The sequence below is a fragment of the Schistocerca americana genome, chromosome 1, assembly GCF_021461395.2.
Source record: "Schistocerca americana isolate TAMUIC-IGC-003095 chromosome 1, iqSchAmer2.1, whole genome shotgun sequence".
Classification (NCBI taxonomy): Eukaryota; Metazoa; Arthropoda; class Insecta; order Orthoptera; family Acrididae; genus Schistocerca; species Schistocerca americana.
The window spans coordinates 1,168,440,764-1,168,467,206 of NC_060119.1; the positions used below are offsets into that span (position 1 = coordinate 1,168,440,764).

General features: G+C 39.1%; 2 protein-coding genes across 6 annotated transcripts in view; one reads left to right on the forward strand and one right to left on the reverse strand.

The window, feature by feature from the left end:
* LOC124619597 (DNA excision repair protein ERCC-1) overlaps positions 1-6,432 on the reverse strand; it is a 118,972-nt gene extending 112,540 nt beyond the window's left edge. For 4 of the 5 annotated variants that reach the window (XM_047146118.1, XM_047146109.1, XM_047146133.1 and 1 more), the window contains exons 1-2: positions 5,946-6,432; positions 5,700-5,869 (exon numbers count right to left, since the gene is read on the reverse strand). In XM_047146118.1, coding sequence (XP_047002074.1) covers positions 5,700-5,869; positions 5,946-6,030 — 255 coding nt within the window. In that variant the 5' untranslated portion in view covers positions 6,031-6,432. The remainder of the gene's footprint in view (positions 1-5,699; positions 5,870-5,945) is intronic. The other variant, XM_047146103.1, reaches the window with a different exon arrangement.
* The window catches only part of LOC124619588 (STAM-binding protein-like A), a 79,041-nt gene continuing 58,937 nt past the window's right edge, over positions 6,340-26,443 (forward strand). The window contains exons 1-5 of the mRNA XM_047146092.1: positions 6,340-6,558; positions 6,673-6,817; positions 6,985-7,083; positions 17,096-17,264; positions 17,347-17,582. Of these exons, the coding sequence (XP_047002048.1) occupies positions 6,684-6,817; positions 6,985-7,083; positions 17,096-17,264; positions 17,347-17,582 (638 nt within the window). The 5' untranslated portion in view covers positions 6,340-6,558; positions 6,673-6,683. The remainder of the gene's footprint in view (positions 6,559-6,672; positions 6,818-6,984; positions 7,084-17,095; positions 17,265-17,346; positions 17,583-26,443) is intronic.

The window sequence follows — 26,443 nt, forward strand, 5'->3', positions numbered from 1 at the left end:
TTGAATGCTAATGGTACCTTATTTTTACATTTCTACAACTTATTATGTATTATTATATACAATACTTTGAATTAACCATGTGACTTTTAGGCATGTGACATTTTGTCCATGAAAAAGTTATTGCTATAGGGTATAAAAATTATTTAAATATACCACAAGAACATTACAAAACAAGAGTAAAGGCTGGAAATACGGAAGCGTCTGATCCCGCCCGTCTGCTTTGACCCACGACGTCACAAATATGGCGGAAACAAAAACACACACACACACTTTGCACAATAAGCCTAATGACACTAACGGGACAAGTGCGGGAAATGGGGTGTTTTGGGTGGGGGGCAAACTAAATATAAACAAATTTAGACGCCTTGCGTAGCTACAACGTGTAAGTGAAGACAGCCATGCATGAATACCCACCCACCTCCCCAGGGGTCGTAACCCCTGCAACCCACAGAAGATAAAGATGGTTCAGTAGCTGATTAGTGTTTTTTGTCTTTTTTTTAAAAAAAAATCTCACGGGATAGAACAAACAGATCAGAAAGATAAATATAATAAACTAAAACAGAAATTGGAGGAAACAGATAATTAAAATAAGTAATAAGTGTTTTTAAATTTAAAAAAAAAATCACGAGATAGAACGAACAGATCAGAAAAGTAAATAAAGTAAGATAAAACAGAACTGGAGACAGCCACACTCAAATCAAACTCCGCGCCGTCATGACGTCACACACAACACCCTTACGCCACGGGTCAAAGCCGACGCGTGGGATCGGACGCTTCTGTCGACCCTAAAGGCTTACATATTCTATGGACTTATCAGGAAACCTCTTAATGATGACTATACTTCACAAAAAGGTATCAGAATGATGTCCATAATTGCTTTGTACGGTGTGTGTGTGTGTGTGTGTCCTGTAAATGATGGATTTGAACTAATGCAAATGTGGTGTGGTATTTCGCCGCACTTCACATAGAGTGAGGACAATGTTCCTTGCACTTTTTGCAAATTTTTCCATCATTCCTTGAGATCAACAGTACTGTGGACAATTTTTTCTGTAGGAACATACAAAATGCTAGGTTCTCTCACAACTCTTGATACAACCTCTGCAAATGTGCCTGCATTTGTACATGTTCCTTCCCATGCAGTACACTCAGCCATACCATCCTCTTGATATCACTTCCAATTCCATCAACAGCACCCTTTCTGTGAGAAGTTGCAAAGCAGTTCCAGTCAGTGGGAAATCCACAGTCTCCTTCGCTGTGCAGAATATTCTCAAAAATGAATCTATTTTTGAACTGAGACGCTGTTCCATCAGTCTTATAATACAGAATGTGGACTCGCTGAGGAAAATCAATTAAAATAGCCTTATAAAAGGCAACAACAGCGCACTTGTCATGATTTGTAGGATCTGATACAACACCATGCGAAAGTGGCTTTAGTTCATTAGCAGGATCATGACAGTATATCACAGCTGTGAATAATGTGACACTTTAAGTACCCCTATGAGTTTGCAGTGTTTCCTTCTGCAACTTTATGACAAAATTCTCTGAGAATTCAGAATGCAGAATTCTTTCACAGTCCTTGAAATTTGCCTTCAGTACATGAAGTTCTCTATGTTGTCTAACGCTGCTGCAGACATGGATAGATAAATCTTTTAGCAACTTATTTAAAAGGCCAAATGCTTTTGTGATGGTCATGAATTGAATCATCTTGGTTGCAGCTCATTTTCTACAGAACCACTGGAAGAAAGTAGTTCTTCAGTAATGTCAACTTTAGAAATAAATTTGACCACAGTGTTTACTCAATAATTTTAGCATTCTCCCTTTGCACAGGTGATATTATAAGGTGCACAAACAGTTTCAGCAACCGATGCATCTGCGCTGCGTGGAAATGATGGTATCTTGTGAGAAAGTTTATTCATAAGTAACTGCCCATTTTCATAATATCTGCACTTTCAAACTTCTGATCTTTCTCTGTTGTAAGAAGTACGTGAAGTGGTCGATAAGAATAGAACTTTGGAAGATCTTCATTTATATGTGAATATTCCTGTTCAAATAATTTGTAAGCCTCTTTGATATGCATGTTGATTAGATTAGTACTTGTTCCATAGATCATGAATACAACACTTCGTAATGATGTGGAATGTGTCAGGTTGTGTCTATACAAGATATTACATTACACAAAATATTACATGACACTTTATTTTATTTTATTTTTTTTTTTTTGGCTGGGGGTGGGGAAATTACCCACTTACTATATCCAAAAATTCATCTAATGAGTAGGAGTTGCCATCCAGAAATTCTTTTAATTTCCTTTTAAATGCTACGTGGCTATCTGTCAGACTTTTGATGCTATTAGGTAAGTGACCAAAGACTTTTGTGGCAGCATAATTTACCCCCTTCTGAGCCAAAGTTAGACTGAACCTTGAGTAGTGAAGATCATCCTTTCTCCTAGAGTTGTAGCCATGTACAAAAAAAAAAAAAAAAAAAAAAAAAAAAAAAAAAAAAAAAAAAAAATATATATATATATATATATATATAAAAAATAAGTGTATGCAGGATGATTTTGAATGAGCACCAGCAATTATTCTGATTACACGCTTTTGTGCAGTGAACACTCTTTTACTCGATGATGAGTTACCCCAGAATATCATGCCATACTAAAGCAGTAGTTGAACTCAAACGTATCAGCAGATCTTCAGCATGTTTTTTCCAGTTCAACCCCTCATCAATGCATACACCTAGAAATTTTGAATATTGTACCTTAGCTACCGATTTCTGATTGAAGTCTATATTTATAAATGGTGTCATTCCGTTTACTGCGTGGAACTGTATATACTGTGTTTTGTCAAAGTTTAATGAGAACCCATTTGCAGAGAACCACTTAAAGATTTTCTGAAAAACATCATTTACAATTTCATCAGTTAATTTCTGTCTGTTGGGTGTGACAGCTATACTTGTATCATCAGCAAAACGAACCAGCTTTGCATCTTTGTGAATATAGAATGGCATATCATTAATATATATTAAGAACAGCGGAGAACCGAAGACCGAACCTTGCAGCACCCCATTCTTGATTGTTTCCCAGTTTGAGAAATTGCCAGTTTTTTGCATACTATGTGAACTGCTTATTTCAACTTTCTGCACTCTTCCAGTTAGGTATGATTTAAACCATTTGAGCACTGTCCCATTCATACCACAGTACTTGAGCTTATCTAGAAGTATTCCATGATTTACACAATCAAAAGCCTTTGAGGGATCACAAAAAATACCAACGGGTGACTTCCAGTTACTAAGAGCATTTAATATTTCATTAGTGAAAGTATATATAGCATTTTCCGTTGAAAAACCTTTCTGGAAACCAAACTGACATTTTGTCAAAACTTTATTTTTAAAAAGGTGTGTAACTACTGTACAATACATTACTTTTTCAAGAATTTTGGATAAGGCAGTCAGAAGAGAGACTGGGCAGTAGTTGTTAACATCAGACGTATCCCCTTTTTTATGCACTGGTTTAACAATGGCGTACTTCAGTCTATTTGGGAAAATACTCTGCTTCAGAGAGCTATTATATATGTGGCTAAGAATTCCACTTATCTCTTGGGAACAAGCTTTTATTATCCTGCTGGAAATGACATCAATTCCATGTGAGCTTTTATTCTTGAGAGAGTTTATTTTCTTCCTAATTTCAGAAAGAGATGTGGGTGGAATTTCAATTGTATCAAATTGTGTGGGTAAGGCCTCTTCCATTAACTGCCTTGCTTCTTCCTTGGCACCTTTTGTACATTAGAACTTCCCTTTTACCAACTTTTACGGATCTGACATCCTTGCAGGTTGGAGACACTCGGCTAATATCACCACAAACATCAAAAGCCTAATATCATCACAAACATCAAAAGTCTCAATCATGTCACTGATACAGTCTAGCATGCAATCTTGTCAGATCTCTCTTTGTGTGTTGTTTCACCAAAAACTGTCTTTTTTTTCACAACTTGTTGTAGTACCACTGCCTGTCTATTTGGCGACTTCGGCACTGCTTTCTTAGCTCTGCAGACAGCTTTTCCTAAATGCTCGAGGAGAAACTTTAGGCACATTTGTGTCTTGTTGCTGCTTTTTACTATCTACCTCTCTCTTGCAACTTGGCTTTATAATGTTTTTCTTCTTCACCTGCTAGCTTCTTTCTCCACTTTTGCCATCTTACTTTCCCAGGTGTATTAGACATGAACACTAGATTTGGCAAATACTGGAACAAGACCACCAGAATGCTATCCTCATATTTCAGAAACAACCACAATTAAATGAGAACCGATTGTTCAGTTAGGCTTACTTAATGACGAAATTAGAATATACAAGTTTTCAATCCAGAAAGCACTGTTACACAACTTCAGCACAGAAAAATTAGGTATGTTTGTTAGGCCTGTGACTTCAGCCGCAAGTTCAAACAGATTGTTGCCAGCCATTTTGAACAATTCAAGCATTGTTGCTAGATATTATTCACAGATGCTAGATCAACTGTCAATGGCACCAACTTCGTAAAATATTTTCCTCTAGATCTGAACAGAAACAAAAATTAATATCACATGCTTAACAGGAATTTTACAATTTTCATGTCTACTGTTACATCAGCCTGGTGGTTAATTTTGTTATATCTGCAAAATATGTACAATTACCTTACATTACATATGTCATTTTCCATAGTTTCTTAAAAGTTTAAATATACATATAATGTCCAAAATAGTGTGAAATGCCCAATTCCATACACATGTCAATATTGTCATCTTATTTTGTCTCTTTGTGAGTAGGCCTATTGTTTGCTCATGGCTGCTGCCAAGTTGTGCCATTCATTATACCCGGATGTAGATTTATTGAAAATAATGATATCTAATTTGTGGTGTTTTTAGTATGGTTTATATAATGTGAGGTTAATGGATTTGTTTCTTATGTGAAGGAGGGAGTGGCACTACTTCCTCCCCTCCCAAAACCATCATTTCTCAGCGAGCACCCCTTAAGTTAGATACTGGTTGTTAGATGGCGGAGTGAGTGATTTCATGGTTGACATGTTGAATTAAGTTGTACTGCTTATGTCCACCATTTTGATAACATCACAGTCAAAGATCAGTATCAACCACTTAAGTATTTCCAAAATTTTAATTATTTAGGAACTAAGCAGAAAAATGATAAACATCAAATCAAACCAAGTATTAAACTGGTTAACAAGTGTTACAAATGATAAAAATATAGAAAACTGTAGATAGGCTGTAAAAGGTAATAGCCACATTTCTCCTCTGAAACAGATTTACTTTCAGAAAAATCAACTAAATAATTCAGTAAAACAAATTACGTGCAGATTTGATCCATGTGCATGTGTTGCAGGTTTGTCGATCATGAAATGTGTTCTCATCCAGTTTGAAGTAGGTATTTAAATAACATACACTGGCCACGTTGAAATAAAATAAGCATTGACACTGTGCAATTATGTTAGTGGAGAACAAGAAATTGTCACTCTCATATTTTAGTCCTTAAGAACAAACGTACACTGGACACGAAAACTTTCAACTTCTGTACTCTAACAACAGAGATTGTGCTGAAGGTCAAGACCATAGCTTTCTCTCAACCGCATCAAAGTACTAAAGCAGTGTTTTGTAGACAAACTAAGAGGATACACAATATGTTTACGTAAAGTCAATAGTTTCAATATACTTTACTTGTCTCGGATTGACTAAGAGAGCGTTAGATTTTGTGACGGTATTTCTTATTGTGGTTGAAGGTCCAGCTGCTGATGAATTGTTTACTCCGATATCTTTATCCGCTGACTCAGGCAGTTGCTCTTCAATATTCTTGTAAAATTCCGACTTTTTAAGATTCTGGAAGGCCGCTGGAATAGTACAAGAAGATGAATAAAATGTTGAAAACAGTAACACTTATAATGTACCAAAAAATGTAATACTGACATGTGAACGATGAATGTCTTTCCGTGTTATTTTCTGGCACCAACCAGCTCCCAGAGTTGCTATTACCATCTTTCACTCCTGCCATATATACGATACATGAAAATAATGCAAAATTCCTGTAAAACAACTAACTCTTCTAACAAAAACGAACACTGTCAACTTCCTTGATAAATGAACATCACCAACTCCTTAGATACAACTCACTACATACTAATCAAGACAGCCCTCGCATGTTTCTTTGGTAAACTTTTCGTTTACCTTTTGATTACAAACACTTACAAAGTTCCTAGGTCTGAAGAGAGGACACATGGGAGCTTGTCAGTGAACTCACTCAGTAGTAGAATGGACTTCCTTGTACTGCTGGCTCTTGTATTTACATCGTTGACAACTAGGTGATAGTCCGCTCCAGTATTGGGGAACTGTGTGTGTCACCCTGTCAATAACACCAGCTGCTATTGATTCTAAATCCACAGCGTCACCGAAAGGTACCGTGTGTCATAGTCACAAGTGCCTTTCTCCACGGATAATAATAGCTACAGTTGTTCTGCGGGGCTTGTGATCTGTGGATCACCCTAAAGTCAAGAAAGAGATGCATACAATGTTTGACATGCTTGTAAATATTTTACTCGAAGCTCGAAAAAGTGCCAATAACGTGCAAATGTATTTTTCTGACATTTCCTTTCGGTTACAAAATGTTTAACTCACTATACCTGCTTTAAATGCGCAGTTGAGATAGACATGAATTTCGGACGTGATGGAAGTGCACCGCAAACGTCGTCGGATTTGGGAGTGATGGAACCACACAGCCGACTGAAAGCCTTGTCTGATTACGGAAATACCGTGGATATAGACTACAATATTCCTCCTCGAAGGTAATAATCAGATGTGTTTTAGAGTAGTTTGTTTATAGCCTAGTTCAGTTGTCATCAGCACGTACATGGGAATGATTTTGTGAATACTTCTGATTGAGTTTGTTAATCCTTTTCGCATCATAATGATCTTAAATATTCGTTGACAGTTTCACAATTATCGTTCACAGATATTTTAGATCCGGTCTGGAAATGGTCAGAATGGCGAATGTTTACCTTGATGAAGGAAGCCTGGAAAACGCCTTCATTCTTTATATGAAGTTTATGACGTAAGCACATTTATACTCATTTTGCTTGTAGACTTAATGTTTTATAGTATAGCAAGTTTTGGTTGCGCTCTTACTTTTTATATCACACACTGTGACATAAATGTTCACATATTGTTTACATGAGATTCTTGTAGCTGTGGCTTTCAGTTAAATATATTGTACTAATCGCATGAATAGTTTTTGAATCTTAGATATGATCAGTATTCTGCCTGATTCCGATATACTTCCTGGAAGAGTAATTCATTTGGTTGCTTAAACATTGTAATAATCTATAGATCTCATCTAAAAATGCTTTTAATTTATAACAATAAATTAGGAAACGAACACACAAAATGAAAATGCAAGATTAATTTTCAGGGTGCATGGATCAATAATGAAATTCCAGAGAAGGGCCAATGTTTACTTATTTGCATGCATATTGCAATTTTTGGGGTTCAGTATCCGATCAGCCCTAGAATTTTTATCTGTCATTTTTCACTTATTTCATCTCTGGCAGTGTTTGTTAATGTGAAGAATGTCAAATTGTATCTTGTTTCTGAGTCTGCGTTCAACTGTATGTCCACTGAGTGAGTCAGTTTATAGCTAGGCAACAGCATACCACCACCAATAGGACTGTGCCAGGCAAGGCACTGGTGGTGTTCAAGCCTACTTTTAGGTTGAAGATAGTGGTACCTTTTTATGTCCATTTAGTTATGATGTACTTCAGCCATGTTCTGCTTACTTCCTCCTGGCCTTTTAGCAGACTGCTTTTTTTATATAATTGTTCACATATTTCGTTGTGTATGTCTGCAGTAGCAACGTATTATCCAAAATGAAATGCTAATACCCAGTTGAATCTCAACAAAGTATCAGCCTGGTGCAAAGTGAGGAAACTTGCTCTTAATACATCCAAAGGTAAAAGTATGCACTTTATGAAACATAAAGACATCAGGGTGCGTAATTAATGAGTCAGAAGTAGAGTAGCTAGAAATGTTTTACCAATAACTGGAAGCAACAGTGTCCAGAGATATTTTCACTAGATTTCAACAACAACCATAGTTATTATTTACTTCACACGTAGGCCTAATGTACTTTTGTAGGCAATATGATACATTCACTGTGTTTATTCCGTGATGTGGGAAATGAACTGCTGGAAGAGTCTGAGCATTCTGGGCATTTGACAATCTAAGTTATACCAATATTCATTTAAATTATGGGCTACAGGTACTCCTGGTTTGTTCTTCCTTTACTTTTTATCTGTGGTGGAATTACTTTTTCATGGCAAACATATCCACCATACCAAACTCTTACATGACAGAAGTGGCACACAAGTGACTTCTGTCATGTAGGACTTCAGTCATTAGAAGTATTTTACCACTGTGGCATACTTATTTATCACAAACATATTGCAGAACAGTTGTGGATGTCCCACAAATAAAAATTAGTTATTACATTATATTTCATAACTAATTCATTGTAGGTAGCTAATTAAATAAATGCATTTTTCCTAGATAGACTTGCCTGCTTCATTTGCATTAAATGATCTGCGCTACACACTGCAAAATATCTAATTACTGAGTAGTGAGTGTCAGTGTTTAGTTTTGTAGAATCTTGTTCTCTTTTGGTCCTTTTTTTCCTGAAATTTGGGGTGTAGTGGACAGTGTGAGCCACAGTATATATTCTTTGACATATAATGTCATATGTTGTGCAGAACTAGTGTGGGATGTTTTTCTTTGTGTATTTTACTTGTAGAAATAACAATACTGCAGTTTGTGTGTTGTTCCGAAGTACGATGCAATAGTCCTTCGGGTATGTGTGCATACATTACATGCAAGCAAATAAGTTTCTTGTAAAAAATATATGGTATGTTTATAATATGTTGTTCATTTATTGTGGGTGGTGGATTAGATTTTGTTGTCTCTAGACCTATACAAGTGTAGTGGAGATCTATTGAGCGAAACAGTGTTTCGGATTGTGTTGCCCACCAGAACATTAGAGGTTCTGTTGTAAGATTGAGCTGTAGTGTAGCCCAGGGTATATATTAGATTGGAAGATGACAGTTTGGTTGTGACTTGGTGTAGCCAACTATTGTGATGTGATTTTTTTTGGGTCGACAGAAGCGTCCGATCCCACGCGTCGGCTTTGACCCACGACGTAAGGGTGTTGTCGTGTGTGACGTCATGACGGTGCGGAGTTTGGTTTGAGTGTGGCTGTCTCCAGTTCTGTTTTATCTTACTTTATTTACTTTTCTGATCTGTTCGTTCTATCTCGTGAGATTTTTTTAAAATTTAAAAACACTTATTACTTATTTTAATTATCTGTTTCCTTGAATTTCTGTTTTAGTTTATTATATTTATCTTTCTGATCTGTTCGTTCTATCCCGTGAGATTTTTTTTTAAGAAGACAGAAAACACTAATCAGCTACTGAACCATCTTTATCTTCTGTGGGTTGCAGGGGTTACGACCCCTGGGGAGGTGGGTGGGTATTCATGCATGGCTGTCTTCACTTACACGTTGTAGCTACGCAAGGCGTCTAAATTTGTTTCTATTTAGTTTGCCCCCCACCCAAAACCCCCCATTTCCCGCGCTTGTTCCGTTAGTGTCATTAGGCTTCTTGTGGAAAGTGTGTGTGTTTGTTTTAGTTTCCGCCATATTTGTGACGTCATGGGTCAAAGCAGACGGGTGGGATCGGACGCTTCCGTATTTCCTTTTTTTTTTTTTAAATAAACTTTGCGCATTCCACAGCTGTGTTTATGTTCATGATCAAAAGAATTATTTTCCCAGTGTGTTGTTGTGGTTTCAAGGTTGTAATATATTTGAAGGTGTTAATACCAAGAAAATTCTCAGCCCAAAATTGCCTTTTTCCGGTAGTGTGTTAAATTTTATTTTGCTGACATTTTCATATTGTTGGTGACATCAACTGTTGGCTGTTGCTTAAGGCTCTTATCTCCACCTTGTTTATGACATTGTCCTGTTGGCAAAGTATCACATTGTTAACTAATCTCGAAATTTCATTCAGCATTTGTTCTGCAAGTATTCTTGCTTGTGTCACTGCCAAGTAGCTCCACCAGATCAGATCATTAACATTTTTGTTTCTAGATTCATTAACATTTCCGTTCATTATGTCTGTATACCAACATGGAAGTGAGAAGCAAGTGTTAGAAGCTGTTTCTGTGCTTTGACAGCTAAAAAAAAATATTAGTAATAATGTACTATCTAATGTTTCCCATGTATAATTGTTATGTAGTATATATCGGAGTGTTCATTAGGTTAACAGTTCAGCACTCTGTGTGTTCAGAAAGTTTCTGGTATGACTTTTACAGAGGAGTATCCTCAGCTTTATCTTTGAGTACTCATTGGGGGTAATGCTCTGGATGTCTTTCTGAGAAATGAGTATTTCTTTCAGCTGAGAAGAGCCAAGGATATCTCTTCTTGTCAATCATGCATGTGTGCTTGTCAGAGACTGGCTGTTTATGGCAGTTGAGACTTGCTTCAGAAATGGGAAAATATATTGCAAAATCTTCAACAATGGAGGTGACTTACACTGATGTTCGTTTGTCACAGACCAGGCCTGCTATGAATAATTGATGCAAATGATTTCATGGGATGTAACATTCCTTGGAGTACGATTTAGAAGTGGCTTGGACAAACATTTACAAAGTCTGATATTTAAAATAACAGTAAATGCATTGCATATTAGCAAGACTGTTGTTCAAACCATTTTGCACTGTGTTGTGGCAAAACAAAAAATTTGCATAATTTGTATCACATTTACAAAAAGAAGTGTAGATGAACATAATGATTTGGCTCCGCTAATCCGATCTTCTTGATGTCCCTTTTGTCACAGCAGTAGAACTTGCTGAACCAACCAATGGACAATCCTAAATAAAGCAAACTAACATAGGTAAGAGTTTTTAGATCAAATAACTTGACCAGGCGCGGCTCGTAATTAAAGGCTCTGAGGCGGAGCCGCCCCAAAATATATGTTAAAGTAAATTTCGCAAGAACATATTACAAAATTTAAATTATCAGGAAGAATTTCGCACATTTCCCATTCCGATTAAAATAACGACGGTCAACGTTTTTGGAACTGTTTGTATTGATAGATGTTTTCGGAACGGTTAGTAGTGTTTAGGCTGCGCCTTGGAACGTCCGTAAGCTGCATGTAGTAGCGGTTTGGGGGCGTGGTTTCTACATAGTACCGCTCTTTATGGGCGACCCGAAGGCTCAGAGCTTGCAGCCTAAGGGTGTCATACCAACCACCACACGTTTTTCACGTTCCACTATCTATGTAATAAAGGAATGCAGAGTGGCCGAAACTTCGCTATCCAATCTCTGTCTCTGCACATCTCTACTACGCTTCGATGCGTCATTAATCGACGTTTAGTATTATTGTTTTGATAATGTTTTACATTGTTGTTTTGTTTCTACCATTGGCTATTTTATCCACATTTAGAATAAGTTTGCAAATATCCCGCCAGAGTGCACTAGACTACCGTAACTACAGGCTCTCTAACCGGAACAACAGTACTGCCATCTAGCGAGAGTTTCATAAGTGATTAGAGGACAAAGCGCGCGAAATTTGTCCCGTGACTTTAGTTTCCTTGCTTGCTGATGCTGACTGCTTTTGTTGATATCGTGTGATATTAGCAAGTTTCTTTTTCGGAGTGTATTTTGCAAGATTTTAGTGAGTTTTACTTGCTTGTGAAACCAGCGCAATATGAATTCAGTGTGCAATTCAATAGGTAAAAACTTGGAACACGGCCATAGGATGCAAGTGAAAGAACTTTGTGCACCCAGACCCGATCTAACGATCAATCAAGAACAGAAACAGTGCAAATCTAGGCAAGGATACAACCGCAGTTTTAATAGAGCAATGTACGATGCACCCGAGTGGTTGTGTGGTTGTGAAGTGAAAAATGCATTTTTCTGTTTCACCTGTCTTCGTACAAATAGTACTGACAGTGCCTGGACTGAAACTGGTATCACTGACTTAAAGAATTTTCACGCAAAGGTGAAAAAACATAATTCCAGCGAGAAACATTTAACTTCGAGCTTTGGAGGTAAACTACAATAAACGCCTTAAATTTAGAACTGAAAACACCAAAAATATTAAGCAGCCGCAAAGTTAACATTCATCGCATTAAAGATCTCTCCGAAACGCGTCTTTTCATATGATTTGCTGCAAAGTGTCAGAAAATGTAATGATGACGTATAAAAACACTAACCAAAGATTTTAACTCGAAGTTAGCCTCTAATGATATTTAATAAATACCTGATTATAGAAGACACAGTACGTAAAATTATGGGTAGAGAGTGATCTGCCCACCCCCTTCCCCTGAATTCTTAGTTGTTTATGTCAGACTAATCTGTAACGTAACCAGAGGTCTATATTGGCTCCGATTGATAAATGCCGCAGCCTTCCCCAGTATAGAAACCACGAGCCGCGCCTGAACTTGACAGTTCTCATTATCATCATCATTGGATGTTTTGCAGCCAAAGGATAGACTGTTAATGGCCGATTGTAAATAGAGGTGCAGTGTCAGACATGAAACCCATCTTCATCAAAAATATGTGTTGCACGAAAATACTCTAATGCATGGCTTAACAATTAACAATTGTTGACAGTTCCTAAGAGCAGTGGGGGGGGGGGGGGGGGGGCCTTCCCTGTTCCCTGTAAGCTCTTATTCACAGGCTGTGGCTCTGGTGGATTTCTGTCTTTTTCCAAAACTGATGGGGCCTTCAGGGAGAACCATTATGGGTCCATTACTGTCAGCGACTGATCACCTGAAAGGCATACAATAAAAAACATCTCCAGTGCATTTCTGGGGACTGTTTGAAGCAAAGTGTGCAGTGATAGGAGGCTGGTTATCTAAAAAGTTTTGTACCCAATGTTGATGAAAATATTGACACAAAGTGTTTTCAGAAGCACTGAAAAACTGATGGAGGCCAACCTCAGGAAAGATCAGTTTGGTTTCCAGAGAAATGTGCACACACATGAAGCAATAATGACCATATAAAGCTAAAAAAATAGGTTGAAGATAGGAAAACCTAAGTTTATCACATTTGTAGCTTTAGAGAAAGCTTTTAACAATGTTGAGTGAACAAAAATCTTTGAAATTCTGAAGGTAGCAGAGATAAAATTCAGGAAGTGAAAGAATATTTACAACTTGGACAGAAACCAGACTGCACTTGTAAATGGAACTACATGAAAATACACTGTACTCGCATTCGGGAGGACGACGGTTCGATCCCGCGTCCGGCCATCCTGATTTAGGTTTTCTGTGATTTCCCTAAATCGCTCCAGGCAAATGCTGGGATGGTTCCTCTGATAGGGCACGGCCGACTTCCTTCCCTAATCCGATGAGACCGATGACCTCGCAGTTTGGTCTCTTCCCCCAAACAACCCCAACCCAACCCAACTACATGAAAGAGAAGCTGTACTTAAGAAGGAAGTGAAACTGGTTTACAGCCTATCCCCACTGTTTTTCTATTTGTACATTGAGCAGGGCAGGCAGTATAGGAAACCAAGGAGAAATTTGGAAAGGTAATTAAAGTTAATGGAGCAAAAAAAAAAAAAAAAGACAACATTGTAATTCTGTCAGAGATGGCTAAGGATATGGAAGAACATTTGGATGAAACAGATAGTGTCTTGAGAAGAGTTTATGAAGTGAACATCAATAAAAGTAAAACAAGGATAATGAGGGGTAATTTGATTAAATCAGGCACACTGAGGGAATTAAGAGAAACTGAAAGTACTTTTTGAGTTTTGATATTTGGGCAACAAATTAACTGATGCCCACAGTAGAGAGGATATGATTGCAGACAGGCAATAGCAAGAAAGGCATTTCCGAAAAAGAGGAATTTGTTAACATCCAGTATCAATCTAAGCACTAGGAAGTCTTTTCAGAAAAGACTTGTCTGAGCTGTAGTACTGTAAAGAAATGAAATGTGTATGATAAGCAGTTCAAACGAGAAGTCTTTGAAACATGGTACAATAGAAGAAGGCTGAAGATTAGATGGTGTAGATCAAATAACAAATGAGGTGGTAGTGAACTGAATTTGGGAAAAAATATATTTATGACACAACTTGATGAAAAGAAGGGATTACGTGATAGTACACATGGAGACATCAAGGAATTGTCAGTTTAGTATGGAGAGAAGTGTTGTTGATAAAAATTGTAGAGGGAGATCAAATCTTGAATACAGAAAACATATTCACCATCAAGTGGAGATGCTGAGTTGCAGAAAGGCACGACAAAAACACTGTCGGAAAGTTAGCTTTCGGCCAAAAAGGTCTTTGTCAAAAATAGACAACATACACACATGCATACACTCACACAAACGCAATTCACACATGTATGACCACAGTCTCTGGCAGCTGGAACCAGACTGCGAGCAGCAGGGCATCATGGGAGAGGCAACTGTGTGAGAGTAAGGAGGAAGCTGGGGCGGGGAGGGTGAGGGATAGCAGAGTAGGGGTGGGGGACAGTAAAGTGCTATTGGTGCTACTGGGAGTGTGCAGAGATGAGGTGGAGAGTGGGGCAGCTAGGTGCAGGGAGGGATTAGCAGAAAAGAAGAGAAGTAAAAAGACTGGCTACGTCAGTGGAACAGAGGGCTGTGTAGTTCTGGAATGGGAACAGATAAGGGCTAGATGGGTAAGGACAATGACTAATAAAGGTTGAAGCACAAGGGAATGCTCGTCTGTAGCTGGACGGTGGGGCTTTGGGAAGTGTTGGGTGATTCGAAAGATAAGGCATGGGAGCTTGTACAAAAACAGATCTCCCATGCCACATCTTTCCAGTCACCCAACACCTTCCAAAGCCCTACTGTCCAGCTACAGAGGAGCATTCCTCTCATGACTCAGTACCACCCAGGATGGGAGCAATTGAATTACATTCTCCGCTAGGATTTCAATTACATCTCGCCATGCCCTGAAAGGAGAAATATCCTACCCACTATCCATCCCACTCCTCCCACAGTGGTTTTCCACTGCCCACCAAACCTATGTAATATCCTCGTCCATCCCTACACAACCCCTGCTCCCAACTTCTTTGCTCGTGTCTCAAATCCCAGTTATAGCTTAAGATGCAAGATCTGTCCCGTACATCCTCCCACCACCAACTATTCCAGTCCAGTCACAGACATCACCTATCCCATTAAAGGCATAGCTTACCTATGAAGGCAGTCATGTGATCTACAAGCTAAGCTGCAGCCACTGTGCTGAATTCTATGTGGGCATGACAACCAACAAGCTATTTGCCTGCATGAATGGCCTCCGACAAACTGTGGCCAAGAAACAAGATAACTAGTGGCAAGAGATTCATCAAACCAGTGTTCAGACTTAAGACCACAACAACAGCAGCCACACAGTGTTTTTAGTCACTTAGTCTGGAAACTTTCTGGAAGACTGAGACTTTATTAGTATGGGATCATCAACCTGAATGGACACCTGGTAACAAGCTATCTGTCAATAATAATAGGCCCCTTGTTTTTAAATCACTGCAAGGAAACCTTTTATTCAAGGTGCAGGAATGTTCTATTTTGGGGAAACAATGTCCTGCTATTTTAGCCACAGCATCCAGTTGCTATATATCAGTTACTTTTAACCAAATAAAGATAAAAAACAAACTTTTGAAGCCTCTAACTTAGTAGTTTAATTTAGTTTTTTGCTTCTTCCATAGATCGTATCCACAGCAATGCATGTGGAACGTGCCTACAGGTTTACAAGTTAGATACTTTTTCTCTGTGAAATGATGGCTACATGCTGCCCTTTACACAACTTGATTTTTCCCCTCCCTCCCTTTTTTCCCATCTTACAACAATTTTCTTAAATACAACCCAACTGTATAAGAACTCTCCAATTAGAAATTTGTTTGTGGAGTAGTAGTAGTAGTAGTAGTAGTTCCCATACAGTGATTATTTAATTTGTTTTTAAAACTGTGATTATCTTTCAGAACCTTTCATTCACAAAAGATGTGGTCAGATATTTTTATAGCTTTGCACATTGATCCCTTCTGTGCAAGAGTAAGATTAAGTTGTAGAAAGTGAGTGTACTATTTGTTCCTGGTGTTATATTTATGGATGCTACAATCATTTTCAGATTGTGGCTGATTGCTCGCAACAAACTTTATAAGAGAGGAATTTGTTGTGAGGCTGTTGTTAATGGACTAAAGAAAGTTTGCAAACACCACTTTTAAATATCAGGAAGCAATTCAACTTCAAAAGTCTACTTTTACAAACATACTCTGTAACCACTATCAAGTGTATGGCAGAGGTACTTTCTATTGTACTACTCATTAGAGTTTCTTTCCATTCCATTCACATTTGGGGCACAGGAGTAATGATTGCATAAATGCTATTGTGCATGCTGTAGTTAGTCTAGTCTTGTCTTCACAGTCCCTATGGAAGCAATATGTAGTGAGCTGTTGTTCATTCCCTGAGTCCACTTAATACATGTTCTTGAACCTTTGTAAGCAAGCTTTTGTGGTCTAGTTGACAGCTATCTTAAAGTGTCTGCCAGTTCAGGTGTTTCAACAATTTTGTGGTGCTCTCCCATGGATCAAACAAATGTGTGACTTCTTCATAATGAACCTGTTACTATTTGTACTGCCCTGCTTTGTATGTGTTGATTACCTCATATTATTCGTATTTGGTATGTGAAGAGGAGCTTGCAGGAAACATGACCTGTCAAAAATGAATTTTCACTCTGCGGTGGAGCGTGTGCTGTTATGAAACATCCTGGCAGATTAGAACTGTGCACCAAACGGGGACTCGACCTGTTGACCTTTGCCTTTTGCAGGCAAGTGCTGTAACGACCCATCCTTACAGCTTTACTTCCTACCTTCCAAACTTCATAGAAGTTTAAAATCCATAGTTTCTAATGTAAAATTTGTTTTGTGGTTGACTTTGTAGCTTATGTTTGTTCCCTCCAAATTTTAGCTTTTACTTTAATTTTTAATTTACACAACTAAGTGTTTGCTAATTACTGAAATGAATAATTGTATTGCTAAGTACTGTTTTTGTTTGATAGACTGTTCATTGAAAAGATACGACAACATCCTGATTTCAAGACAGTATCTGTGGCAGATCGAGCCATTAATGCCCAGAAACTGAGGGAAGTTTTACCGAGAGCTGAGAAACTTAAATCACGACTTTTAGAGCAGTACACTAAAGAATATCAGCGATATCTGGAAGATAAGGTTCGCATTTTAAAAATACTAATTTAATAAAAAGTAAGATTTGTATTATGATGTTACGTTGAATTCTTCTCTGTACTTACAGCGGCGCAGGGAAGAGAAGGAGAGGGAGCTTGAACGTAAGAGAAGGGAGTCTGAAGAAAAGAAGAAATTACTTCCTCCCAAAGTTGCTGAAAACTCAGAAATTAATACTGGGGATTTGATCTCACCAGTGATACTTGTTCCTCCACCTTCAACAGATGCGATATCATATCCTGAGAGTTTGGAACCAGTGAAACCACAAATACCCAAGCCTGACACTCTTGAATTGCCTGCACCAGGGTAGGTACTGATTGGAAATTTTTTTATTTCTCTTGAGGAAATCTTATTACTTCAAGATTTAAAAACAAATACAAAAAAATGTATCTTTAGTATGATACTGTTTCCTGTTTGATGCAGATATGAGGTTTGGTTTCTTAGATAAACTACCAAATCTTAACACGGAAGTCACAAATGAAGGATTGATATATTAATGGTAAATGAAAATGGAGCAGCTAACGATGTGATGTGTATGAGAAATAGATTGTGGAAGGAAATATACCTTGTTGATAAAGAGATTGTAATGTAATCATGGAATTTGTAGTTCTAACTAGGAAAGCAAGGAAACACTTGGTCGGCTTTGAAAAAGATACAGTTTGTTTGATAACAGAGTGAAATCTACAAGAATACAATGAAAATAGACCACTTGTTTTAGACACATTTAACAACAGAGGGTCATGCGTGGCGAAGATGCTAACCACGTCAGGTGCCACAGGTGTAGTGCTGCATGCTCACGGCAGACGTGTTGATTTGTTGGTGGTCGGTGACCAGACTGCACCTGGTGGCCGCCTCAGGTAATTGTGGGGATGCTGTTTGAAAGTTGACATGCACTATGCTTGCCTAACTTATGTCCACTGTGGGTGGTAGATGTAGTAACTGGCAGGTTACTACACTCCTCCTTCCTTGCAGGGTTTTAAGACCAGGCATCGCCCTCCAAAATGCTGTGAGAGAAGAGACATCCGTGATGATGCAGGGGACAGTAGCCAAAGACACAAGACATTCTCGATCTGCATGGACCGGCATGTATGGATGAAAGTGAGTCGGACAAGGGCACCCCTCACGTCTGCAGACCTCAAGTTAACTGTCTAATATTTTTTTTGTGGGATCTAAAATTTTAAAAACCTCTCTCACACCGGCCTGATTTAGCTTCACTGATCAGGATAGTAAAAAACATGCATATATTAAGGGAATTTTCATTCACAAAGCCGGCTTATCACAGTCACACAGTTCAATACTGTTCTATCCTGATTAAATTGAGCTTAACTTAAATTCTATAAGGCAGTGAAGCAATTTCGAAGTCTCGGTGCGACGAAAATTGTCAGTCGATCTCCTGAAAACATTTGTAATAATTAGTAACTTTCAGTGATCACATGGGGGAGACCGGAGATCTGCTGGTAAGACCATGTTAGCTTATTTATTTGAAGTAACTGGATATCTTGAGCATACAAAACGGCAGGTTCGTCCAGTGTAAATCAGACGTTCCCCACTGATCCCGTGCAACACAGCGTAGTAAGCAGACACTGTCAATAATAATCAGTTAAATAATACGTGAACACACTTACTTTAGTTTAGTTCATGTATTAAATTCCTTCTCATACAAAATCTCATCAAGATGGCGACTAGCTCAACAATACATACATATACATCCTCCTCCTTTCACAGCTAATCGGCAAGCATTGCCTCATTCTTTTCATAAGTGAAAACAGATAGCAGAGAAGCTATTCCATGGAGTAAATGGACGCTCCAAGGAATAATAGGGCTTGAAACTACGTTGCATTGATAATCATCGTATATTAAAGTTTAGGAATCGTTAAGATAAGAAGAGATATTTCGAGATATGTACTGAGTGATATAATTTATAAAATTTCTGAAAATATTGCGGAGAGACCACTGCAAGAGACATTACATCTGGTGGACAGGATTGGTGACAGGGTGGTGTGAGCCATCCGGACTACGGAGCATATGACAAGGAGTACTGGCATGGCAGCGATAATGGCAAACTGGAGAGGAGAGACTATGGCAATGGAGCCAGGCTTCTGACCCACCAATGACGGTGGCTGCTCCATGCAGTGGGAGGTGCCAGCACCAGCTGCAGGAAGCATACCCACCATCAGTGCTGACGAAACCCCAACTGCCAGGATAGGCAGGCATGACCAGGCCTGCTTGACCCCCAGAGGGTCCAGTGCCAATGAAATACAAGGTGTTGGGCCCATGGGATGAGCAGAGGTCCCTGCATCCATCCAGGGATGCGACTGGTTCTTATAGCATGCTACGAATCAGTCTTCAGTGTGAACCATGAAGAAGCGACAACTGTACTTCCTGTGGATGACGGTCAGAGTCCAGTGAAGGTGCTCTGAACCAGACTGGTGTACTGGGTGTGAACGTTGACAAAACTGGTGCCATTGGGGGATGCCTGCCCAGCAGGAAGAGAATGAACAGTGTCTGTGGCGACGAACTCAATGGGACCTTGGCCCCAATTAACGTTCTATGACCACTTCCTAAGCCAGAAATCTTCTACGTACTTGGGAATCTGAATCTTAAAATGTTTGGACTGGGTATTCGACCTCATTATTAGTCTGAGAATGGAAATAAGGCGCCATGGCATGGTGACTGTCATTGTGGGTACAAAAATCCTTGAAAGATGCACCACAAACTAAGGACCATTTTCCAAAACTAGGGTGCAAGTCAAACCTGCTATGGAGAATATTTTTGACAGGGCCTTGACAATCGTGTATGCTGTCACAGATGGACAGTGAATGACATAAGGAAAATGAGAAGAAGCATCAGTTGCCCACAACCAGATAGTTTCTAAAAAATTCCAACGAAATCTGTATGAACTCTCCCAAGGTTGTGTAGGGGTTGGCCATGGCGAAAAAACAGGGTATAGTGTTGCCTGCTGAACTGAACACTTGTTGCAGGCCACGACAAAGTATTCCATCTTCTGATCGATGCCCAGCCAAAACAAACGGTGACACACCAGCAGTTGTGTGCGAGAGATCTCCCAGTGACCTTCATGTAATAAGTGGGGGACCTCCCACTGCAGAGCCACTGGAATTATAACATGAAGAGTAAACATTTCCATCAATGGGAGACTAATGCCATGCAAGAGCCGATGGCGCAGAGCGTAAAAATTCCAAAGCATATCCGGTGCCTCGCCTGATGAATAGTCGGGCCACCCATGTTGTATCGTGTACAACCTACCAGAAGAAAGGATCCCCCGCCACAGCAGAGCAATACAGGAACCAGTGATGGTGAAGCTATCCACCATGTGCCTTGCATCTCTGCATCCAGTTGAAAACAAAGCAGTTCCTTCTGCTTGAACATGAGGTCAGTGAAAAATCTCCCAGATAACTGAGAACAGGAAACACTCTCACTTAATATGTTTATTAACACACAATTTGAAGAAAACTGATCTGGTGCTTGAATCAAAAAAGGAAACAAAAAAAGTCTTTTTGAATATTTAACAAAAAGTTAACTACTTCTTAAAATGTCCAGGTTCAAAGAACGAAATTTGTGAGTTCCTAGAAGGATATTCAAACAACACTCAGAACAAAGGAAAACAGGCAAACTTACTACCATGGAGCATGTCTTGCAATGGTTCTGAGCTCAAGTCTGTTTCAAGCATAAGTTATGAAAAATTGTCTAAGTTTAATAGCCACCATTGAAGACATTTCCAAGTCTGAAAGTGTTATGCTGAGCAGGACCCATCCCCAGAAACCCAACATTGTAGGCAGATGGCAATGACGGTGAGCGATGGGCAGGTTAGCAGCAGCTGTGGTGACTGCAGAGATGAACATTAACCTCCAGCAGATGACTGAACTGCCGGTTGCAGACAGACATCTTCTTAAATCCTGGCTATGGATGACTACAACTTTCTTAGTGGAGGTTTCCCTTGTTGGTGGGTGCATACCTGCCAACTTTTGAAAAGGGGATGCTTTAAATGGGATACTTCATTGAAATCACATCTACTTACATCATAGGCCAATGATTCGTACATGAACCTAACAATCAAAAAGAAATCCACACCAAACAGCAGCATGCTTGGTGAATATTGGTTTGGAGCATACATAACAGAACTTCCTTGATAATTTCAGTAGACAGACGATAATTGAAAAAGGCTTTACATATTAAAACTTGTTTAACATAACACAGGCAAGAAATAATATAATACACACTGCAGATCACATGCTAGTTTGACTTTAAAGTCATATTTATGGCCTTTTTAGCTTCCTGCAAAAAGTCTTGAGAAAATGTGGGGGACCAAAACTCCTGGTCTTCAAAACAGAAATAGACTCCAGAGATGCAGTGGGCATGGATGATCTGAACTCTGTTCTGTCACCGAGCGAGGTGGCGCAGTGGTTCGACACTGGACTCGCATTCGGGAGGACGACGGTTCAATCCCGCGTCCGGCCATCCTGATTTAGGTTTTCCGTGATTTCCCTAAATCGCTCCAGGCAAATGCCGGGATGGTTCCTTTCAAAGGGCACGGCCGACTTCCTTCCCCGTCCTTCCCTAATCCGATGAGACCGATGACCTCGCTGTCTGGTCTCCTTCCCCAAACCAACCAACCAACCAATCTGTTCTGTCATTGGCTCCATGAATTCTTGATATTTGTGTCCATCGGGAATCACTTGCAGCATCTTGATTTGCAGCCAAAGTGTCATCTACCTGAAGAGTTGCGAGCTGCCTCTGAAGTGCATTCACCACCTCATCGGTAGTTTCATTCTCTCCATTGCATAACATGATAGTAAACTTTTCCAAGAAAAAACGTATATCTCGCGAAGAGACCATGAGGATAAAATCAGAGAGATTAGAGCCCACACAGAGGCATACCGACAATCCTTCTTTCCACGAACAATACGAGATTGGAATAGAATGGAGAACAGGTAGAGGTACTCAAGGTACCCTCCGCCACACACTGTCAGGTGGCTTGCGGAGTATGGATGTAGATGTAGAATGGAAGAAAACTGTGCATCTGAAATTTTTTCTCACCTAAGAACTTGAGCATGCTTTAATACATCATACTAGAGTGGAAACTTGTTGATGATGTAGTCACAGGCAGTGCAAAAGTAGTTTCTCACTGATGAAATGAAAGGGATTTATCTGTATTCTGGAGATCACTCACTATGTTTGAAGTCTGAATGCTGATAGCTAATTCAACATCACTTCTTAGATTGTGAATCAGGTTGAACTCAGCTTTTTACAATTTTGGGCATAATAAACTTGGTGAACAATTGCTAATGGTTCTAATAAAAAGTGGTCTTTGGGGGTAGAAGTCTGAAGGGCAACATTTGAGTTTGTTAAATTAGGAGTAGTCACATGAAGGAAAGTGCAAAAGGCCTTGTTCAAGTTTGAGGACAGGAACAAAATCAATTTTTCCTCATGAGTTTTAGCAGAAGTTTTACTTTTTAGGAAGAGTTTGTCACATTTGAAAGTATATGCTTTTGTTTTAGTAGCAGAATTAAGAATTCTCTTCTTCTGATACTCTTTTGATCCAATTTGTTCAACTCTAGGTATTCTGAAAGATGTCAAGCTTGTGGAAATGTTTTGGCTACATAATATTACTTCCTCCTTGAAAAAAGAAAGTATCAGATCCCACTGGTCCGGTAGTCTATCCAATCTTCTGCCTGGAGATAAAAACCTAGTACATACATGCTTTAGAATTTTCTTTGCCTCTTCATTGTGAAAGTTCTGAAATTACTGAAAGTGTTCTTTTTGTGTGACCCTCTTCTCTAAGAAATATATCAACAAGTGTCTCATCCACTTTAGGTCCTAATCTTCCAGCACTTTTTTCAGTTGATAGATTAATCAGGTGGCAAATGCAGCTTATGAACTGGTTGAACTTCCTTCACAACTGCTGAAATCCCATTTTTGCATCCTATCATAACAGGAACATTGTCAGAGCAGAAAGCCATGCAGTTTTCAACTGGTACGTTACGAGAATTCAGCTGTGATAACTTCAGGTTACCTATTTTTTGCCCTATTGAGTCACCTTCTAACGCTGGTACAGATAGCACAGTGCTCACTACTTCTTCCTGCAGTATACCATGGAATGTAACAACAGTACGATGCAACTCGACATTTGTATCATTGCTTCCATCCATTGCCAAAGAAAATGGTCCATTCTGAAGGCATTTTACTACTTCATATGATGCATTTTTTGCCATTTTATTAACAATGCTTGTCATTTTCATGTGACAACAGCTGTATTTCTTTGCAGCTGCTGATGTGGGAAACATGTAAAACGCCGACATGATAAGGTGCACTTAAAGGCACGTTGTGTTCCACCAGAAAGGAATTAAACAAGACACTTGACCCTAATTACATCACTGTCATTGTTTCCAGGCTTGGCAAAAAAGCTGTTGGTTTTCTTGTTATATTCGTTCGATTTAACATAACTTACATTTTTACTGCACATTACTTAAATAATTCCTTCCACCTTGAGCAATATCACAACCACATACTGTGCAAAAGCCAAATTTTTCTCCCTTTCTTGATTTTATTATGCACAGAAAATCAGCAGAACATGATTCTTTAAATGTCTGGAAGTACTGTTTCTTATTGGATTTATTCATGAATCCTGTAGTCCAAGAACAAATTTCTCGATGTGTACAGAAACATTGAAAGGCACCTGGATCACTGCACATCACCTAAAATTACAATGTAAACGCCCAAGACAGTCAAATACTTCATTGAAACATGTCAAAGCACACAACGTCTTAAACCATTAAATGAAGACAATGCCCACCTCGTGAACAAAGAATATGCACGTGGTAAAAAACATACACTTGTGGAACGAATGTAATTAGCCCACACGTGGTCAAAGAAAATGGGTTAAATCACAACAAGCAAACAGAGTGGAACAATTTACTGAGTGGATCCTGTCAACATGTGATTATCTCTCATTTAACTCTTTGTTGACTCCCTGGATTTTGATGATGGTTTCAACCTATCAGACGTGGACTGTCACTTGCTACCTGTGCTCGTCTTTTGACAGAGTTTTGGAGACATTTTACTGATCGTGTATGGTTTGGATCAGATGCCCATCTGCCGGTTCACCAATGGTTTTCCTGAAGAGTGATATGTTTTTATGCCCACTTGCACCTTGGGAGTTGTGGCACATGAAGTATTAGTTTTATATGACGTGAAGATATACCTCCAGGATATGAAACCAGTCATCACACTGGGAAACAGCTATTGCGAACGTGGACTTTCACTCAGTTTAAGATAAACTATCTTTGACTTTAAACTGTTTGATTGTTCTTTACATTATGTACAAGTACTTTAGCTGTGGTTGCCTGACCTATAAAGTTATTTTAAGACTTAACTGTGATGAACCAACCGTGAAGCTTAGTCACCCAAACTTGACACAGTTGCTGCTGCTGTTTACAACATTGGTAGAATTCAACACGCGCAATGACCACATGTGAGTGCTTGTGGCGATAGGAGTAAAGCAGACTCTACACCATCAAAAGAAACTGATACTTCTTCTTGCCAAAAACCTAACTGGCACAGTAAGTGATACAAATGAGGGGGTATCCATGATCTGTGTCGACAACCCAGAATACCGCGAAATGTAGGCGATACTGCCACTTGTAAATGTCCCAGTCTTCTATGGATTGATCTTTTTTTTTTGGGGGGGGGGGGCGCAGTGGTGGGTGAACAACTGACACACCTGAGCCTGGGTCAACACAGCCAACAACCATTCCAACACAGCCATATGCACATGCTGTTATCATAGAAGTGGCTGGGGTAAAGCCTCCATGGAAGAGCCAAATGGTGAAAAATCACAGAATTCAAAACACACAAATATTTGGCCCTCAACATCACACTTGTGTTCTAACTAGAAACACAAGGGAACACAAGACCTTTGAAAAAGGTACAATTTATTGGGTCATGGAGTGACATCAACAAGAATACGTGTCTGAAACACATTATCAATTGGGGGGATCTCAGAGGCCGATGCATACCATTATGAAGAAGCTATACATGTCAGGTGCTACTTGTGTAGTTCTGCACATGCATGATGGACCTGGTGATGGTTGTCAGTGACAAGGCTGCAGTTGGTGGCCACCTCGGGTAATTACAAGTGCACTGTTTGAATAGACGCTGTGACTTGTGTCTGTTGTGGGCAGTAGGTGTAGTAACTGGCAGGTTACTGCATTTGTAAACTGCTTAAGGTTGCCATGGTCCGGTTATACAAAATCAATTAGTGTCTATATTATTTGCTATTTATGTATACTTTTTACTAGTCATTTGACTTAAACTATCAGTAAAAGAATGACATGGTTTTGAAACTATATCTTTGCTTTCTTATAGTGCAATAATAATAAAAACAAGACACAGATAACATAAACACCACCATGTCGTCGTCTTCAGCCTGAAGATTGGTTTGACGCATTTCTCCACACAAGTCTGTTGTGTGCAAGCCTCCTCATTTTTGAATAATTATTGCTGTCTACATCAAACCGAACTAGCTTACTTTGTTCATCCCTCGGTCTCCCTCTCCTTAATCCGTCCATTAACAAACTGATGATTCCTTGATGCCTCAGGAAGTGTCCTATCGACTGACATCTGGGTCATTCCATGTCAATTCAACCAGTTTGAGAAAATGTTCCAGCTGATAGTCTCAGATGTGACTGACATTCAGTACACTAATTCTACCATGTGTGGAACACTCGTGTACAAAGCGTTAGTTTCTCCTACCAATTAGTTCCAGAATTATGACTTGTGAAAGAAGGTGGCGTGACCCGGAAATTGCAACCCGCATCTGGCAATCTATCTTCAGACCCAACTTCAGGTGTTAATAACTTTGGAACTATTCCACACAGTCTAGTGAAATTTTTACAGCCCAGTAACATACACTTAGAGAATACACTCCATGAATCAAAACACCAACAACATGTTTCTGAGGGAAAGTAAAAAATTCCAAAATGTGATTAAAAAAAGTGTAATACGTTAAAGGTACATATTGTAGGTGCCCTCTATGCCAAATATAATTCACTCAAAAAGGGTATAAATTTTTTGTGGTAAGCTTAATGTGGCCTAAACACACACAGGATTCATCTTGCCCATATCAGTCACACAAACAGAGTTACATGCAC